We start from the raw sequence: 20,551 nt of genomic DNA on the forward strand, positions 1-20,551 counted from the left end.
GAGTATGTGAGTTTGTGATTTCTGATGCAGATCATAGTGTCTTGTCTTTTGTTCAAATGGCAGCCAAGCTCATGATCTGAATAACCTATGACAGTCTATCTATTATTCAGCTACCTGCACCACTCCTTTCTGTTCATATGCAAATGTAAATTGGTGCATATCAGCTGGGTATATGTATAATATGTATGATGTATAAATATACAGCTTATATGTATAAACTGTGGAGTTTTGCCTTGGAGCAGCACTATGTTGCTGGTATGCTTGCTTGCTTCTTCCTTTTTTTTAACTTTTTATTATGAACAATTTCAAACATTTTCTAAAACTATATTATAAACAAAAGTATAATGAGCATCTGTATACCCATCACCTATATTTAACCATTATTAATATTTTGCCATATTTGCTTAATCTGTTTTATCCTCAATTATTTTATTATTATTTTTTTAAATGTTTATTTATATTTGAGAGACAGAGCATGAGTGAAGGAGGAGCAGAGAGAGGTAGACACAGAATCTGAAGCAAGCTCCAGGCTCTGAGCTGTCAGCACAGAGCCCAACGTGGGGCTCAAACTTACTAACCGTGAGATCATGACCTGAGCCGAAGTCGGACCTTAACTGACTGAGCCACCTGGCACCCCTTCCCTCAATTATTTTAAAGTAAATTATAAGCATCCTGCTGTTTCACCCCTGAATGTTTCAGTATGCATCTCTTAAACAGTAAGAACATTGCCCTATATAACCATAACGCCAGTTATCACACCTAACAAAATTAGTGATAGTTTGCTAATTATCCTAAAAATGTGCTTTACATCTTTTTTCCAAACCAAGACCTAACAAAGGACCGTACACTGCATTTGATTTTTAAAAACTCTTTTAAAAGCCCTTTTATTTTTTTCTTAAATAGTTTATTGTCAAGCTGGTTTCCATATAACACCCAGGGCTCATCCCCACAAGTGCCCTCCTCCATGCACATCTCCCCCCCACCCCCACCCCCATCAGTCCTCAGTTTGTTCTCAGTATTCAAGAGTCTTTCATGGTTTGCCTCTCTCCCTCTCTCCCACTATTTCCCCCCTTCTTCTCCCCCCTTGGTCCTCCATTAAGTTCCTCCTAATCCTCCTATACGTGCAATCATATGGTATTTGTCTTTCTCTGCCTGACTTATTTCGCTCAGCATAACACCCTCAAGGTCCATCCATGTTGCTACACATGGCCAGATTTCATTGTTTCTCATTGCCAAGTAGTATTCCATGGTAAAGATAAACCACATCTTCTTGATCCATTCATCCGTTGATGGACACTTAGGCTCTTTCCATGTTTTGGCTATTGTTGAGAGTGCTGCTGTGAACATTGGGGTACATGTGCACCGATGCATCAGCCCTCCTGTATCCCTTGGGTAAATTCCTAGCAGTGCTATTGCTGGGTCATAGGGGAGTTCTATTGTTAATAGAAACAGAACCTCCATTCTGTTTCCCAGAGGGGCTGCACCAGTTTACATTCCCACCAACAGTGTAGGAGGGTGCCCATTTCTCCACATCCTCACCAGCATCTATAGCCTCCTGATTTGTTCATTTTAGCCACTCTTTTGTTAATGTGATGAATCACATTGATTGATTTGCAAATATTGAACCAGCCCTGTAACCCAGGAATGAATCCCACTTGATCGTGGTGGATAATTCTTTTTATGTGCTGTTAGATTCGATTTGCAAGTATCTTGTTGAGTTTTTTGCATCCGTATTCATCAAGGATATTGGCCCGTAGTTCTCTTTTTTTTGCTGGGTCTCTATCTGGCTTGGGAATCAAAGTGATGCTGGCTTAGTAAAATGAGTCAGGAAGTTTTCCTTCTACTTCTATTTTTTTGGGGATAGCTTGAGAAGAATGGGTATTAATTCTGTTTTAAATGTCTGGTAGGATTCCCCAGGGACGCCATCTGGCCCAGGGCTCTTATTTGTTGGGAGATTTTTGATAACTGATTCAATTTCCTCACTAGTTATGCATCTGTTCAGATTTTCTATCTCTTCCCATGTGAATTTTGGTAGTGAGTGTGTGTTTAGGAATTTGTCCATTTTTTCTAAGTTGTCTAGTTTGTTGGCAAATAAATTTTTATAGTATTCCCTGATAATTTACTGTATTTCTGAGGGGTTGGTTGTAATAAGTCCATTTTCATTCATGATTTTGTCTATTTCAGTGCTCTCTCTCTCCTTTTTGAGAAGCCTGGCTAGAGGTTTGTCAATTTTGTTTATTTTTTCAAAAAACCAACTCTTGGTTTCATTGATCTGTTCAATTGTTTTTTTGGGTGTTTTTTTGTTGTTGTTGTTTTGGTGTTTTTTTTTGTTTTTGTTTCTATATTGTTTATTTCTGCCCTGATTTTTATTATTTCTCTTCTCCTACTGGGTTTGTGGTGCTCCTGTTGCTCTTCCTCTAGTTCCTTTAGGTGCACTGTTAGATTTTGTACTTGTACTTTTTCTAATTTCTTGAAATAGGTCTGGAGTGCAATGTACTTTCCTCTTAGGACTGCTTTTGCCGCATCCCATAGAGTTTGGATTGTTGTATTTTCATTTTCATTTGTTTCCATATATTTTTAAATTTCTTCTCTAATTGCCTGATTGGCCCATTCTTTCTTTAGTAGGATGTTCTTTAACCTCCATGTTTTTGGAGGTTTTCCAGACTTCTTCCTGTGATTGATTTCAAGTTTCATAGCATTGTGATCTAAAAGTGTGCATGGTATGATCTCAGTTCTTTTATATTTATTGAGGGCTGCTTTATGTCCCAGTATGTGATCTATCTTGGAGAATGTGCCATGCGCACTTGAGAAGAAAGTGAATTCCATGGCCTCAGGATGTAGAGTTCTATATATATGTGTCAAATCCATCTGGTCCAATGTGTCATTCAAGTCCATTGTTTCTTTAGTGATTTTCTGTCTAGTTGATCTATCCATTGCTGTAAGTGGAGTATTAAAGTCTTCTGCTATTAGCACATTCTTATCCATAAGATTGTTTCTGTTTGTGATTAATTGTTTTATATATTTAGGTGTTTCCATATTTGGTGCATAGACATTTATAATTGTTAGCTCTTCCTGATGGATAGACCCTGTAATTATGATATACTGCCCTTCTTCATCCCTTGTTACTGTTTTTACTTTAAAGTCCAGTTTTTCTGATATAGGTATAGCTACTCCAACTTTCTTTTGATTTCCTGTAGCATGATATATATTTCTCCATCCCCTTACTTTCAATCTGAAGGTGTCCTCCAGTCTAAAATGAGTTTCTTGTAGACAGCAAATAGATGGATTTTGGTTTTTTATCCATTCTGCTACCCTATATCTTTTGATTGGAGCATTCAGCCCATTTACATTCAGTGTTATTATTGAAAAATAATGGGTTTAGAGTCATTGTGTTCTTTGTGGGATTCATGCTTGTGGTGGTGTCTCTGGTATCTTGCGTTCCTTGCAACATTTCCTTCATAGAGTCCCCCTCAGGATTTCTTGTAGGGCTGGTTTAGTGGTGACAAATTCTTTCAATTTTTGTTTATTTGGAAAGACTTTTATCTCTCCTTCTATTCTGAATGACAGGCTTGCTGCATAGAGGATTCTTGGCTGCATATTTTTTCTGTTCAACACATTGAAGATTTCCTGCCATTCCTTTCTGGCTTGCCAAGTTTCAGTAGATAGGTCTGTCACCACTCTGATAGGTTTCCCTTTGTATGTTAGGGCCCTTTTCTCCCTAGCTGCTTTCAAAATTCTCTCTTTGTCCTTGTATTTTGCCAGTTTCACTATGATATGTTGTGCAGAAGATCGATTCAAGTTATGTCTGAGGGGAGTTCTCTTTGCCTCTTGGATTTCAGTGTCTATATCCTTCCCCAGGTTGGGGAAGTTCTCTGCTATAATTTGTTCAAGGACCCCTTCAGCACCTTTCCCTCTCTCTTCCTCTTCTGGAATTCCTATGATATGGATATTGTTCCATTTGATTGTATCACTGAGCTCTCGAACTCTCCTTTCGTGTTTTTGGATCAGTTTATCTTTCTCTCAACTTCTTTTTCTATAATTGTGTCTTCTAAATCACTTATTCTCCTCTCTGCCTCTTCAGTCTGTGCATTGACGCTTCCATTTTATTAAGTATCTCATTTATAGCATTTTTTAATTCATCACAACTATTTTAAGCTCCATAGTCTTAGTAGCAGTAGTTTCTCTGATGTCTTCCATGCCTTTTTCAAGCCCAGTGATTAATTTTATGACTATTGTTCTAAATCCTTGTTCATTTATGTTGCTTATATCTATTTTGAGCAGTTCTTTAGCTCTTTAGTCATTTTTTACTGGAATTTCTTTTGGAGGAGAGTTCTTCTGTTTCATCATTTGGGTTAGCTTTCTATCTCTTGTTAATTTTAAAAGTTTGTTATGCATTCTGCCCCTGTGGGTGCTGCTGTATTAAAGAGGGCTCTTTGACTGTCCAAGGCCTGTCCGTTCAGGAAGTGTCTTTGAATGGTGTCTCCTGGTTTCTCTTGTTGAGACTTTGGTTATTTTATTTCCCTACTCATAGTGGTATTTGGGACTCTCCACCATGTGTACTTTGGCTTGTTTCTTGAGGTAGCTGCACTTATGAGGTTGCCTTCCCAGTGTACTCTGTCTCTTTCTCTTCCCAAACTCCTGTGGCTCAGTGTCCTATGGCTTTAGGCCTTCTCTGTTGAGAGATGGGTGCAAGTGGAATGCAAGGAGCTCCCTACATTCTTCCATCTTGCCTCCCACCCTTTAAAAGCCCTTTTAATGTAGAATAGTTTCACCCATCTCTTTCTTCCTTGATAGCCACTGGCTTACTGAAGAGGCCAAGCCAGTTATGCTGTAGAAATCCTACACTCTAGACTTGTCTGAGTGTTTCCTCATGATGTTAAGTTACACCTCTGTCTCCTGTATAAAGACAACTTATATTCAGATTAAACATTTTTGGCAAGAATATTTCATAGGTAGTACTTTGTGATTATACTGTACATAATTTCTGGGTTTTGTCCTGTTAGTGATGCTTAGTTTGGTCATTTTGTTTAGGTTGTGACAGCCAGAGCCTTCCACTGTGAAGTTAGTTTTCCTTTTGCCAAGTAGCAAATCTCTGCAATGATACTTTGACATCATGTGAATATCCAGTTGTCTGTCAATTTTTTATATAATGTTTATCCTTATTAATGATCCTTTTCTGAATTATTTTACCAGGGATCACAAAATTGTGATTTTTCTAATGATATCATTCTTTTTACATTTAAGTTGGCATTCTCTTAAAAAAGAGCTTTTCTTCATCAACTGGAGCTATTCAGGTTATCCTGAAATATTACCCTGAAATGATTTAGTTTGGAAATCTATTTCCAAAAGTAGAAAAAATATGCTTGCTTTTTAAATTCTTCTGGATGTCACATTTATTCTTAGGTTCTTTATAAAAGATCAAAGGAGTCCCAATTAGAAGTGAAACGAACAGATAATCTGGAAGTTTATTATGTAGCAAGTGAGCAAATTAACTGGTAGTTAATCTTTACAAACCCAGAGAGATAGAGCATGTTCTCTTCTGATGACCGTAAAAGAACAAGTGAGTCTCAAGCTGGTTGGCTGTAATGTTTTCTCTCTCCAAAAGCAGTCACTGAACTGCATTTCACTCAAAACTTAGTTAATTACTTTGATTTTAAATCCTTTGTTAAAGACTAGATTTTAAGTGGACATTATGTCAATAAAGCTTCTTTAAAAAGTTTCTGGAGGGAAGGCCAGCAATTTTTTATACTGATTTTAATTTCTTCATTTTTTAAGCACCTGTGTAGTGCCATAGTACTTTTAAACCAGTAATTCCTGATTTTGGATTAGCTGATTTGTTGTGTCTGCCAGGAGATGGTTTTCCAAATCCAGATTTGCCAACCTTCATGACATGACCAGTGACCCCTTTAGAAGATAGATTTTTAGTTGACCTCCTTTCCAGTTAAAGATTTCTTTTGGAAAACATTTCTTAAATTTTAAATTCTTTTCTTGTAGTTGTTCCAACTATGGAGTAAATAGCTCTAGTATTTCACGCAGTCTCAGCAATCAGTCTTTTTCCTGATGAATAACAGCTTTTAAGCCCTAAAGTCCTTTTCAGTCTTGTTAACTTACCTCTAACGTTCTTTAAAATCTGTAATGAGTAGATGGCAGTTGACTAAAGGCAGTGGTATTTATAAGGGATTTTCTGAATGCTGCTGTTTCTTAACCACCAAGTCACACTACTCCTTTGTAACAGTCACAGTACTAGAAAAGGATATAATTGCCAGACTGTAAGGTGCTTTGCTCAAATATAAGTTTTTTTGTTTTGTTTTTTTTCATGTTTACTTACAGCAGAGGAATTTTTCCCCATAAGATTGCTTAAATTGGTTAAGTCTTTGTACTTGAAGTTTAATTGACTGTTTAAAAACAAAAAAAAAAAAAGTTAAGCAGTTTTTAAAAGTTGATACATCTTTTTCCATTTACACTGGTGATATAACCAATTACAGCATATTTAGCTTTGAATGTCCCTAATGACTTGTAGCATATTTAGAAAATAGGAAAAGAAAATTTACCAGGGATATTACCAACCTAGCACAATCACTGTTTGCATTTTAGTGGGTTTATTCTCAGCCCTTTTTTCTTATCCATTTTTTAAAAAACACATAGTTGTAATTATATAAGGAATGTTTTTAAATTAGAAGAGTTGTGTGAGGTTCTTATGTTTCTGTGTCATTCTGGCTTAACACAGAGCTAAAAAATTAATGTTCACTCACTTTTGGGTTAAGAATGTGATCTTCAGTCCCAAAGCTAATGGAGAGAATGGCCACATGGTGTGATCTCTTCGTAAACAACATAACTGAAAATAGCAGATACTGTGACTTTTCTAGATCTAAAAGTTGAAAAGTAATTTATTTCTGTCCTGGACACAGTTCTTTCTTTCTATGAACGTGTGTTAACTACTTATCTTTCTTTCCTAAAAGTATTAAAATTTTTTTTTGTTTTTTTATTTTAATTTTTTTAAAATTTATTTTTGATAGAGACAAATCATGATCAGGGGAGGGGCAAAGAGAGAGGGAGACACAGCATCTGAAACAGGCTCCAGGCTCTGAACTGTCAGCACAGAGCCCGATGTGGGACTCGAACCCACGAACTGTGAGATCATGACCTGAGCCAAAGTCAGATGCTCAACCACCTGAGCCACCAAGGCGCCTCTGTTTTTTGTTTGTTTTGTTGTTGACTTATTTTTAGCCATACCACTATTAATAACCCTAAAGCTATTTTATTTTATTTTTTAAAGTTTATTTTTGAGAGAGAGAGCGTGCACACACACAAGCAGGGAAGAGGCATTTTTTTAAAGATTTTTTTATGTTTATTTACTTTTGTGTGTGTGTGTGTTTTTTATTTTTTTATTTATTTTTTTCGTTTTTTTTATGTATTTATTTTTTCTACAAATAGTTTATTGTCAAATTAGTTTCCACATAACACCCAGTGCTCATCCCCACAAGTGCCCTCCTCCATGCCCATCCCCTCCTACCCCCCCACATCCATCAGTCCTCAGTTTTTGTCAGCATTCAAGAGTCTCTCATGGTTTGCCTCTCTATGTTTATTTACTTTTGAGGGAAAGAGAGTTAGAGCACGAGCAGGGGAGGGGAGGAGAGAGAGGGAGACAGAATCGGAAGCAGGCTTCAGGCTCTGAACTGTCAGCACAGAGCCCAATGCTAGGCTCGAACTCACAAACCATGAGATCATGAGCTGAGCTGAAGTCGGATGCTCAACTCACTGAGCCACTCAGGTGCCCCCCCACCAAAGTTTTTTTAAAGGTCCTCAAGACTTTAGGATTTTAGATAGTCCTCCAGATGTTTTTAGTTGGGTCAAACTGTGCTTTGCAGGTTAGAGAAAGAGAATGGCTTTAGAAACCTTGGCTTATCTGAAAATTTTGTCAGAATAGGAATAAGGGGAGTATTGGGGAGCCTCTTGCTCTGTGGGGGTCAGTCAAACGTTTATATAAATTAATTTTCAAAATAGAACTTCTTTTATTTTCTTGTGATTGCTTGTTCCCTCCTCCCCATATTCTAGGTAGCCTGACATAATAGACATAAACATTATAATGTAATAAAAGGAATTTTATTTAAAACTGGTCAATTTTTATTTCAAGTATTTTTAAGAACTAGTTATTATAGAATATCTTAGTGTATCCTCTCTGTAATTTCTCAATTGTTATAGTGTGCTTTCTTAATTACTTGACAAAATACAGTTTTTACAGACAAATAGATTATACATTGTTGATTGTATAATTATACATTGTAATGTCCTTTTTGTATCTTCTTTTTTCAAAGGTTTTCTTATTCTCCATTTGGCACATGCTACTGGAATAATATTCACCATGGTTTTGGATGACCTTCCAAACTTAGAAGACATCTATACTTCCTTGTGTTCATCATCAGTAGAAGACTCAGAGATGGATTTTGATTCTGGACTAGAAGATGATGACACAAAAAGTGATAGTATTTTGGAGGATTCCACAATCTTTGTGGCCTTCAAAGGAAATATAGGTGATAAAGACTTCAAATGGAAATTGGACACAATATTGGAGAATGTGCCCAATTTGTTACACATGGGTAATTTTGCTTTAATTATTTTTTTTCTTCTTGCTACTCATTTTTTTTTTGAGGGAGAGAGTGTGAGCAAATGCCAGTGGGGCAAGGGCAGAGAGAGAGAGAGAAAGAGAATCTTAAGCAGGCTCAGTGTAGGGCTGAATCTCAAGATTGTAAGATCATGACCTAAGCCAAAATCAAGAGTCAGATGCCTAATCTACTGAGCTACCCCAGTGCCCTTCTTCTTGTTATTCTTTTTAAAAAGTGTTTGCTTGTCTGTGATTGAGTTTTACAAAGTAGAAGTTTGCCCTACTGGATTGAAAGGCTGATTTTAAGGGCAGAATTGGAATTTTAGAATTTTTTTTAATGAGGTATAGTAGACATATAACATATGAGTTTCAGGTGTACCTGAATTTGTGTAATTTGTGTAATTTGTGAAATGATCCACCTACCACACTCTAGTTAACATCTGTCACCATATGTAGCTACAGTTTTGTTGTGATGAGAACTTTTTTTTTAATGTTTTTATTTATTTTTGAGAGAGCGGAAACAGGGGAGGGGCAGAGAGAGAAGGGGACAGAGGATCTGAAGCAGGCTCTGCACTAACAGTAGAGAGCCCAGTGAGGGTCTTGAACTCACGAACCATGAGTTCATGACCTGAGCCTGTCAGATGCTTAACTGACTGAGCCACCCATATGCCCTTGTGATGAGATCGTACAGTATTTGTCTTCCTCTACTTATTTCACTTTAGTATAAATGCCCTCAAGGTCTATCCATGTTTGTTGTAAATGGCAAGATTCTTATTTATGGCTGAATAACACTTCATTTTCTATATATATTTTGTTCATTCATATGTCTATGGATACTTAGGTTGTTTCCATGCCGTTGTTATAAGTAATGCTGCAGTGAACGTGGGGATGCAGCTATCTTTTTGAGTTAGTGTTTTTGTTTTCACATAAACACTCGGAATAGCTAGATCATATGGTAGTTTTATTTTTAATTTTTGAGGAATCTCTGTGTTTTCTGCAGTAGCTCCATCAGTTTATATTCTCACAGTGCACAAGCGTTCCTCTTTCTCTACGTCCTCGCCAACACTTATTATTTTTTTGTTTTGTTAATAATAGCCAGCAGGCTTCAAGCTGTCAGCACAAGAGTTCAATGCAGGGCTCAAACTCATGAACTGTGAGATCATGACCTTAGCTAAAGTCGGACGCTTAACTGACTGAGCCACCCAGGCACCCTAGTAATAGCCATTCTGACAGGTGTGAGGTGATAATCTCATTGTAGTTTTGATTTGAAATTCCCCTAATGATTAGTGATGTTGAGCACCTTTTATGTACCTGTTGCCCATCTGTACATCTTCTTTGGAAAAAAGTCTATTCACATCTTCTGCCCATTTTTTAATTGGGATTGTTTGGATTTTTATAATCAAGTTGTATGAATTTTTTATATATTTTAGATATTAAGTGCTTATCACATTCAATATGTTGCCTTTTCATTTTGTCGGTGGTTTCCTTTGCTGTGCAGAAGCTTTTTAGTTTGATATAGTCCCACGTGTTTGTTTTTGTTGCCTTTGCTTTTTGTGTCACATTAAAAAAAAAATCATTGCCAAGACCATCTATGTTTTCTTCTAGGAGTTACATAACTTTTATGTATGGTGTAAGATAGTAATCCAATTTCATTCCTTTGCATATGGCTGTCTAGTTTTCCCAGCATCATTTATTGAAGAGACTGTCCTTTCTCCATTGTGTATTCTTGGCTCCTTTGTTGTAAATTAATTGACCGTATACGTGTCGGTTTATTTCTGATCTCTCTGTTCTGTTCCATTGATCTCTGTGTTTGTTTTTATGCCAATACCATACTGTTATGATTATTATAGCTTTGTAATATAGCTTGAAGTCAGAGAGCTAGAAATTTTTTAAATGTTTATTTATTTTTGAAAGAAAGAGTGTGTGCATGTGAGCAGGAGAGGGGCAGAGAGAGAAGGAGAGAGAGAATCCCAAGCTGACAGCAGAGAGCTCCAATGTGGAGCGGGCAGAGAGAGGGAAACATAGAATCCGAAGCAGGCTCCAGGCTCTGAGCTGTCAACACAGTGCCCAGTGTGGGTTCGAACCCACGAACCATAAGATCATGACCTGAGCTAAAGTTGGACACTTAACCAGGAGCCCCTTATCATCTTAAATTTTAAGATTTAACAGTTGGCAGCCTATTGGATCCAGCCTGCAACCACGTGTTATGGCTCTACTTTTGTTTTGTTTGTTTTGATATTTGAATTTCATTGCCAGTGCTTTAAAAATTGAAATATTTTACTTACAAATCCAGATTTTTGGATTTAGCTCTAAAAATAGAAAGATCTGATAACATTGACCTCTCTCTCCTTGTTCCAGGCAGTGGTGAGCAGCAGCTGCTATTGAGGGCAGGACCTTATCTCAGAGAGTTCCCATCTGGCCTCTTCATACAGTTAGATTACCTGTCTAGGTCTTGTGGGCATTTATGTTTTTGAAACTTGGTTTAGATGTTCTGCATCCTTTTTGGTTAATACAGTTATCTAATCTCATCAGCCATAGTGCAAAGCCTAGATCTTACTCTTTTATCACAAATGCTGATATGATCAAGTATTAATTAGCTTTTTTAAAGGCTTGGTGGGTTTTTTTTCTTTATCTGAGATTTGATGTCCAGAGGGAAGCTGTCATTTTTTTCAGGGGCTTTTTTTTTTTAATACCATGTAAAGAATAGTATTAGAGAATTTTATGTGTTAAAGTTGCAGTTTATCACCATCATTGTCATTGTAATCTTGTTTACAGTATACTACAAGAGCCTTTCCAGGTTAGAGCAGCATACACGAAATTAAATTTTTATAGTGCCAACGAGCACAAAAGTCTTCATTGCTCTTATAATTACCCCCACTTTTTCTTGTTTGAGATTGCTGAATCAGGGACACCTGGCTGGCTCAGTTGGTAGAGCATGCAGCTCTTAATCTTAGTCGTGAGTTCAACCCCTACTTTGGGTATAGAACTTACATTAAAAAATAAAATAAAACAAAACATGGATGGATGGATGGATGGATGGATGGATAGATAGATAGAGGAATCAGTTTATTTATGGCTTTCAAATAAATTACCAAACCCAGATTTATGGTGTTATCAGATTGTATTCTTGGTCCACAAGTATTTTAAGTCAAATCTCAAGTATGATAGAAGTTAAAAAAACTTTTAATAAAATAGACAAGGATTTTTCTGCAGCCATATCATAAATAGATGAATATAAATTCATGAATATTCATAAGCAAATTTGATATATGTCTAGACTTTGAGAGTCTAGTACTCCTTTTTTAAAAATTTTTTAACATTCATTTTTGAGAAAGAGAGATAGAGTGTGAGTAGGGGAGAGGCAGAGAGAGAGGCAGACACAGACTCCAAAGCAGACTCCAGGCTCTGAGCTGTCTGCATAGAGCCTGATGTGGGTCTCGAACCCATGAGCGGTGAGATCATGACCTGAGCCAAAGTTGGACGCTTAACTGACTGAGCCACCTAGGCACCCCTCTAGTATTCTTTGGATTGGGCATATATACTCTGTGGAACCAGGATCCCTCACTTTCTACCTTTTGCTGTTTGGAGGCATAAGTGTCATGGAAAGGAAATTGACCTGAGAATCATAGCTGGATGTTAATCCCATCTCTGATGCTACCAAGTGACCACAGGATTCTAGGCAAATCACTTAGCCTTTCTTGGCCTCAGGTTCCTCACTTGTAAAATAGACTTGGACTAAATATTGCCTAGTCTTTTTAAAATTTTTATGATTGTATTATCTTACTGCTCTTAGCAAGTGGTCTTTTTTTTTTTTTTTTCCACATTAGAATAAGTGAACTCCATGTCTGGATAATTTTAATTTCCAATGTGTAGTGGTTTTGGAGGTAGAAGGGACTTTAGGCAACATGTAGGCACTTCACTCTATCTATACATATATCTGATTTTGACAACACAGTGCCTATATGACCCATTTTCTTGATATTGAAATGCATAAATAAAGGATACCAAAGACTTAATTTAGCCACCTTCATAACAAAAGGAAAAATTATTTTGCCAGGGGTTATTGAAAAAATTTTTCTTTGAGCTAACTGGGCCTGGGATTTGTTTTTCATCTGTAAAACACAATTACAAGCAACATTAACTTCCTCAATTAGTTAACTTTTGTATCTTCTCTTAAAAACATGTCCTGCAGTTTGCATTGACTTTTCAGACTTGCTGAAATGCAGTATTTTCATATCCTAGCTGAGCTTTATTGTCAAAGTACATTGTTGTTCCCTCCAGTTCGTTGTGCTTCAGTGAAAATTTTACTCTTATTTAAATCAGGAAAAAATTGTAAAATCAAAGACAAAAAAGCCTCTTCCTTAAATGGAAGCATTTATAGGATATTGGAAGAAATGTCTTCTTCCTGTCTTTGTCAGTATCTTATACAGAGACATCATTTTTTTTTTTTTTTTTTTAAGTAGGCTCCATGCTGAGCATGGAGCCCCACGTGAGGCTCAAACTTATGACCCTGAGATCATGACCTGAACTGAGATCGAGTTTGAAGCTTAGGGGCACTTGGGTGGCTCAGTCGGTTAAATGTCCAACTTTGGCTCAGGTCATGATCTCACAGTTTGTGGGTTCGAGCCCCGCATTGGGCTCTGTGCTCAGAGCCTGGAGCCTGTTTCGGTTTCTTTGTCTCCCTCTCTCTCTGTCCCTCCCCTGTTCACGCTGTCTCTCACTCTCAGAAATAAATAAAACATTAAAAAAAAAAAAAAAGAGTTGGAAGCTTTACCAACTAAGCCACTCAGGTGCCCCAGTGCTCGTTAATATTTAAATAGGGGTATGAACTGGCATAGTCTCCATCCTGTCTTTTTATATTTATAGAATTTCAATGAAATTTGAGACCTAAATATTCTCATGATACCAATTCACATACATTGAATGGAATCCAGAAGTAGACTTTAATCTATTCATTTAAATTTATCTCTCTCTTCTTCTGTCTTATATTCCTTATTCCATCCAACTGCTTTCCATTTATTTAGTGCATGTGTGTATATAGGGGCCTGTGCTAGGTTTTTGACATATATTTTCTCATTTAGTACTCACAATCTCATGAAATAGCTTTTTCATGGTTTTCAAGAAGAAGAGAAAGGTAAGTTTCAGAAAGGTTGAATAATTTGTCATGGCCACTCAGGTACTAAGTGGTAAAATGCCAAAGACTTAGTTCTCACAGCTACTCCAAGCCAATGCTCTGCCTTGTTCTTTTGCTTTTGGTTGGTTTTGTTTGTTCCATGTCTTCTGGTGGTTAAAGGATTACTAATATTATTCACTTTCTTTCACAACCAAGAATCCAGCAAGCTAAAGGTACAGAAGGTGGAGCCCTGGAACAGCGTGCGTGTGACATTCAACATCCCCCGGGAAGCAGCGGAGCGGCTACGGATCCTGGCTCAGAGCAACAACCAGCAGCTTCGGGATCTGGGGATTCTCTCCGTTCAGATTGAAGGTGCCCATCTGGACCCAAATCATAACAACAGTAGAATGTAGCAGGATTTTCTGTGCTGCTTTGTCTGTTCCCCTCCTGTTTCAGAATGCCAAATAACTCACGTAACCTGTGCTTCCCATTGCAACGCCTTAGGATAAGGAGGGATTAAGGCTTTGTCTAGGTGATGCTTACACATCCATAGCCTCAGACTCCATTCCCTTGCCTCATTTTGTCTGTCAGATTTGGATTTTATTGACACCCTGACTGGGAACTGATTTGTCTTTTTTTTTTTTTTAGTTTATTTATTTATTTTGAGAGAGAGAGAGCGCATCAGCAGTGAAGGGGCAGAGAGAGAGGGAGAGAGAGAGAATCCCAAGCAGGCTCTGCACTGTTAGAATGGAGCCCAGCATGGGGCTCGAATTCCTGAGCTGTGAGATCATGACCTGAGCTGAAATCAGAGTCAGTTGCTTAACCAACTGAGTCACCCAAGTGCCCCTTCTTAACTGATTTGTTGTTTAAGGAATATCTAATTTTATTTGCTTCCTTCTACCAAATAAGCTTTAGTACTTATTTCTTTATTCATCTAACAGAGATTAGGAGGCCCTGAATAGTCCTTTTTATAGCAGTATTCATTTTTCAAATATTTTGCCAGAATGGTCTTTTCATAATGAAAATGTGCCACACACACACACACACACACCATCCATCCAATCCATCCATCCATCCATCCATCCATCCATCCATCCATCTATCTTAAAATCCCTGCTATGGCTTGCTATTGTTCACAGAATAAAGACCAAACTTCTTACTCTAACCTCATGGCCTTGTGTGGTCTGACCTCTACTTACCTTTCTCATCCAATCTTAACTCATCCAACTCTCCTCCTTGCTGTCTGTTCCAGCCTCTCCAGCTTGCTTCTGATTCCTTGAATATGCATTTCTTCCTCTTGCCATGGGCCCTTTGTATTTATGTATTTTTGCATATGGAATATTGTCCCTTACCAATTCCCCCTTCCTTAGTTAACATCTACTCAGCCTTCACGTATCAGCTTAAATCTTCTTGAGGATTTATTTTCTGAACTCCTTGACTAAATCAGAGTCCTTTGTTATATGCTGTCACAAAAGTTTGGCTTTTGTCCTTAGATATTTATGCCATACTTTCATCAGAGCAGTTATTTGATTATTGTTTTATTCTCCCCTAGATTGCAAGCTCCAGTAGGGCAGAAACCATGTCTGGTTTTGCTCACTGTTGTAGTTCTGCTTTCCTGGAACATGTTAGTTTCCTGAGTAAACATATGTTGAATGAAGGCAAGGGAAGCACACACATAATAGCATCACTTTGCTTTAGCACTTGGAATACAATGATAAGTATAATATGGTCCTTGCTGTTATGAGCTCAGAAGAAGTTCCTGACCTTGGTGAGGGAGACAAACCTGTGAGAGACAGAAGTACCAGGAAGAGGGGAGCACAGAGAACATTCTATCTTTGGAAGCCCTGTGAACTAGAACCTTTCTTCACCTCCTGTATTGATGCAGACGAAGTGGCAACCTGTGATTTCAGCTTTTCCTTCTACTGGTGGGCCGAACCTTCCTAACCTGTCCTTACTTAGAGCCTAAATGCTCCACAAAACCTTGGAAGCTGAAAAATTAACATTACATATGCAGGAGTGAGACACATGTTGTGCAGTAAGATTGTAGGTTGCTGTGCCCCAAAAGGGGCAATACCAACAAACAAATGAAGATTTAGAGGGGATTATAGGTAGAGAAATGGAGGAAATCCCATCATTTGATAAACAACGGACTAGAAGTTTAAACAACGAGTCTATTATGAAAAATGGTAGACTATCTAAAAGGATCCAGTGAAGTAAAATTAGTTCACAGCAATCTATAAGATATAGGATGAACTTTTGGGAAGAGTGGGAGTAAAACAGCTGTTGGCTACAATAACACTATATAGGCCATTTATGTTTTATGAAACACATAAGTGAGTGGTTTCTTAAAAACTTTAAATGTTTTATGGTCTCTGTTACCTATTTATGTGAGTTAAAAGGGCTTTGAAACCTTACATGGTAGTGTTTTGCACTGGAGAAAGGAAACACCAGTTTCTTCTTTTAATCCATCCTCCTTCCCCTAAGTTCTTTTAAAAGGATAAGGTACTGGCTCCCCTTTATTGTTATTGCCATAAATTAAAGCAGAAGTACCATCAAGAAAGTAAAATAGATAACATATTTCAAGAAATTATAAAGTTCACATACGGCAATGATTATCACGTTACAGAAAAGAGTTCTTTAACTTTTAGGATATGCATGTGTGTCCCAGGTGATCTCCTTTTCTCTCCTCCTGCTACCTCGGAATTCAGGCAGGAGTGAAAGTGGTGGCAGCAGCTTTGCTTTTGTGAAACTGGTAGCCCCTGGCAATCAATCCTTTATTAGTAGGATGTTTGTTCCCTATGACCAGCCAGCCTACCTGCCTGCTGGAAATACTTAATACAGACAGGTGACGTATCAATGACAAGACAGGAAACTACTGTGTCCTCATTAGCTTTCACTATATCATCTGGCTCTGTAAACCAGAGCCCTATATAGTACCTAAGGAAGGATGCCAGTGAATGCTGCCTTTCACCTCCTTAGCCACTGGCTAGCTATACTTATATCTATCCACAAGGTGGTGCTATAATACAGAGTAACAGGAGTCAAAATTTTGGATTAAGTGCAGGAAGTCTCCTGAAATTTGTTTCTTTTTATCATTAAACCAAGTAAAATTCAATTAAGTTACCTCTAAGTTTAGGGTCTAATAAGATGTAACACTTCTAGATGTTACTTATCAGGATATTGTGAGGTTCAGATGAGATAAAATTTTCTAAGTATTAAAAACTCTATATGAATGTTGGTCTTATAATTAGATGCTGCAAAAGTAGATTAGTAGCAACCCATCTATTCTTCATTGCATGAATATCTCTAATGTATATCTGTTTATATTGCAGTAGTTGGAAGGAAAATGGGATTTTGCTCACAAATACTACAATGTCCTTATACTATCATATGTTCTTTCTCCATTAAACTTACTCCTGTCTCTGCCTTCTGGTCGTAAATTCCCAAAAGGTATTCTAGGATTTTGAGACTTTCTGAGAACATTTTCTTCCTTCTCACACACATGGACATGCACACATTCTGAGCTAGTTGAAAATAGATATGCAGAGTTGTAAGCTCTCTCCGGACACTATACATCGTTAATGATTGTCCATCTGCTGTATTGTGAGGATTGATTATGTTCTCCTTGTGCTTCATATAAGTAAACCTAATCAAGTGAAGTTGAAGAAAGACCTATATAGTATTGAAGCTCCCCTTTTTGTGGTGGTAAACTTACCATAGTTTTTCAAAAACACAGAAAACTAAAGCTCTTGTGTACCTGTTTTTAAACAACATTTGCGTCTTATTCTGATGGTTTCTTTTTTTGTAACTTGTCATTTTTTCAGGGGAAGGTGCTATCAACCTGGCTTTGGCTCAGAACCGAAGCCAAGATGTGAGAATGAATGGACCCATGGGAGCCGGAAATTCAGTTAGGATGGAGGCAGCATTTCCCATGGCAGGTGGTCCAGGTGAGATCTCTCACTCAATCATATGACATTTTACTGGTTTCCTTTTGTCCCTTTATCTGCTAATGTATGATCATTTGAGTTTTGCAAAATAGGTGGGGGTCCCTGGCACATCTTTGTTTACTGATTTAGGAAAACAAGATGTAAATCACCCAGGAAGGTAGAATCACAGAGCATGGGCTCATTCCTAAACATAGATAGATGAGCACTGAGCTGTGCAGCAAACATTTGTTGAGTTCTTATTGTAGGACAGACTCTGCTCAAAGTGTTGGAGATAGAAATGAATAAAATAGGGGCACCTAAGTGGCTCAGTCAGTTTGGTGTCCGACTTCAGTTCAGGTCATGATCTTGTGGTTCATGGGTCCAAGCCCTGCATTGGGCTCTGTGCTGACAGCTCAGAGCCTAGAGCCTGCTTCAGATTCTGTGTTTCCCTCTCTCTCTACTCCTCCTCCCCCCAAATAAATAAATGTTTAAAAAATAAAATAAAAATGATAAAATTTTTTTAAAAAGAAATGAATAAAATATTTTATACCCTCAAAATGTTTATAGCATAATGGAAAATGTAGCTTTCCAACTTCCACTTTCTCTGAGGCTGAGAATCTGAGCTGAGGGTTCTTGTGTGTTTACGTGGAATCGGAAGAATACTAGTTTTTAGGTATTTAGAATTTGAGAGAATTATAAATTATTTGTTTACTTTTGTAGTAAAAATGAAATTTTTTTTTAGAGAATCAACTCAATATTCTGTGAATCACAAAATATTAGAATTGAGTGGACTCTCTCATTTAAAGCTGAGGAAACTGGAGCCCACAGAAATGAAACAGTTCATCCAGGGTCAAGTAGGAATAGGCTAACATCACAGATCTAACTCCTAGTCCAGTGCTCTTTTCACTATACTAGTGGCTTTCAAACTTTTTTTGCTTCAGGACTTTTATTCACATAAACTGGAAAAGCACAGCTACGGTGGTTGAAGCAGAGTAACCACCTGAAACTATACTCAGTCATTCACCTTCCCACTTACCACAGTAGCTCTTAAAGAAATACAGCAGAATGGAGAAGCTCAATTTATAAAGCTATTGTTCTGAACTGTAGCTGAAGACTTGGCCACATAAAATTGGGACTAGATTTTTATCCTGACAGTACCATTTCCTGGTTATCTCAGGCTACTCACTGTACCTTTCCAAGCAACAGTTTCTTCACCTAAAAAATCAGATAGCAATGTTTACAGTCTTTTGTGCTCATATTTGAAGGTGGATGAGTCCTGAGCCATGAAGCTGACACTTACAGAGTTCCTGTTATATGTCAAGACCTGTGCTATTGGGCTGTTACTGAATACCACATAGTAGATGTACAGTACCTAGCCTGGTACCTGTAGTAGGGGGTCAGTAGTAACAGTTCTCCACAGAAATCTGAGCAGTTGGTATTCTGGTAGCCTAATGAGAGATAACCAGTGATGTTAGTGCCATTACTGAAGAACCAGAGTGGGAAGACTTTGGCCAAGTTGCATGTAGTTAGTGAAAGAATATATCTAGAATGAGAGTCAAGAAACCTGAGTTCTAGTCTCAACTCCTGGACAGATGACTTAAAATTTATTGACCATAATTACCTGGAAACATTAATTATGTCCTGGAAACAATGCTATGGATTCCTTCCAGACTTAAAATTTTAGAACTCTATTAAAACTGACATCAACACACTAATGCAAGCATCCCTAGGCTAGGATCTGAAAAACAGCAGGCATATTTACTAAGCATGTCTAGGATGTAAGTGTAAATTATAGTGATACAGTTCATTGTCGATATAGGAAACTTAAAGCTTTAGGTTGAAATCAAGTTAGATTGGAATTTAATGAAGGGTACTGATTTTGATAATATATGTAATATAAAGTTGAAGGAATAATCAATTAGTAATGATCTGTAGTCATAGCAACATTTTAACCCCTAGGTATCTTTCTTTACTGCCAAGCATACTTTAGGAATATTTTTCTGTTGTCCATTGGGACAATGGTTGCAAATAAAATTCAATATTAGGTTAAACATTTATAAACAGAGAAAATTTTAAGGGAAAGAGATTTAACTTCTAAAACAGTAATAAATGACTTTAGAATTGTCTGTCTAGAATGTCTTGGATTGTCAATTATTCTTAGTATTACCTTGTTCTCTTAGCACTGGCAACAGATGTTGACTGATAAGCCAGAAGTCTTTTGTAATTAAAACCAAATCCATAGCCTTTTTTTTTTTTTTTTTTTTTTTTTTTTTTGGTAGCCATGTAGAACTGCCAAAATTAGTAAGGGTGCCATAGTCATTTAGTCATGGTTTCTTGACCTCATCACTATTAATATTTTGGGCTGATCATCCTTTGCTGTGGGGAGCTGTCCTGAGCATTAGCAGCCTGCTTGGCCTCTACCTACCAGATGGTACCAGATGCCAATAGCAGTACCACATCTTCCCTCTAATTGTGCCAACCAAAAATGTCTTCAGATGTTGCCAAACATTCTCTGGGGGACAAAATTGCCCCAGGTTGAGAACCATGGATCTAGTCTAGATTCTTACCTAGTGCTGGAATATATTTTAGAGTGTCACTACTGAACATGTAGTCAACATGCTCTTGAACATTTCTAAAGATAGAAAGCTCATTGTAAACTGAGAAAACCTGTTTCTTCTTATCTGCTGAGAACTTTCTTACTGTCTAATTACCATCTTTGAAAAACTGAGCTGGGTTCTTCAGAGACAAATCCAGTTATAGACAGATAAACGTTTACCTAACTGTCCCAACTACACAACACCCAAAAATGCTGGACAAAATATAACATATAATGCACAGCTGACCTTGTAAGAAAGTAAAGGAAATCCCTAAAGCGAAAAAGAAGTCAAAGATAAAAATTTAAGTATCAGT

General features: G+C 37.4%; 1 protein-coding gene across 9 annotated transcripts in view; it reads left to right on the forward strand.

Annotated features, from left to right (window-relative positions):
* NCOA6 (nuclear receptor coactivator 6) overlaps positions 1 to 20,551 on the forward strand; it is a 114,688-nt gene that overhangs the window by 52,545 nt on the left and 41,592 nt on the right. For all 9 annotated transcript variants that reach the window (XM_039248688.1, XM_039248689.1, XM_039248690.1 and 6 more), the window contains 3 exons: positions 8,316 to 8,597; positions 13,932 to 14,087; positions 17,540 to 17,662. In XM_039248688.1, the coding sequence (XP_039104619.1) occupies positions 8,363 to 8,597; positions 13,932 to 14,087; positions 17,540 to 17,662 (514 nt within the window). In that variant the 5' untranslated portion in view covers positions 8,316 to 8,362. Of the gene's footprint in view, positions 1 to 8,315; positions 8,598 to 13,931; positions 14,088 to 17,539; positions 17,663 to 20,551 lie in introns of those variants that run through there.

Source organism: Hyaena hyaena, unplaced genomic scaffold (genome assembly GCF_003009895.1).
Source record: "Hyaena hyaena isolate Hyena2069 unplaced genomic scaffold, ASM300989v1 scaffold_315, whole genome shotgun sequence".
Lineage (NCBI taxonomy): Eukaryota > Metazoa > Chordata > Mammalia > Carnivora > Hyaenidae > Hyaena > Hyaena hyaena.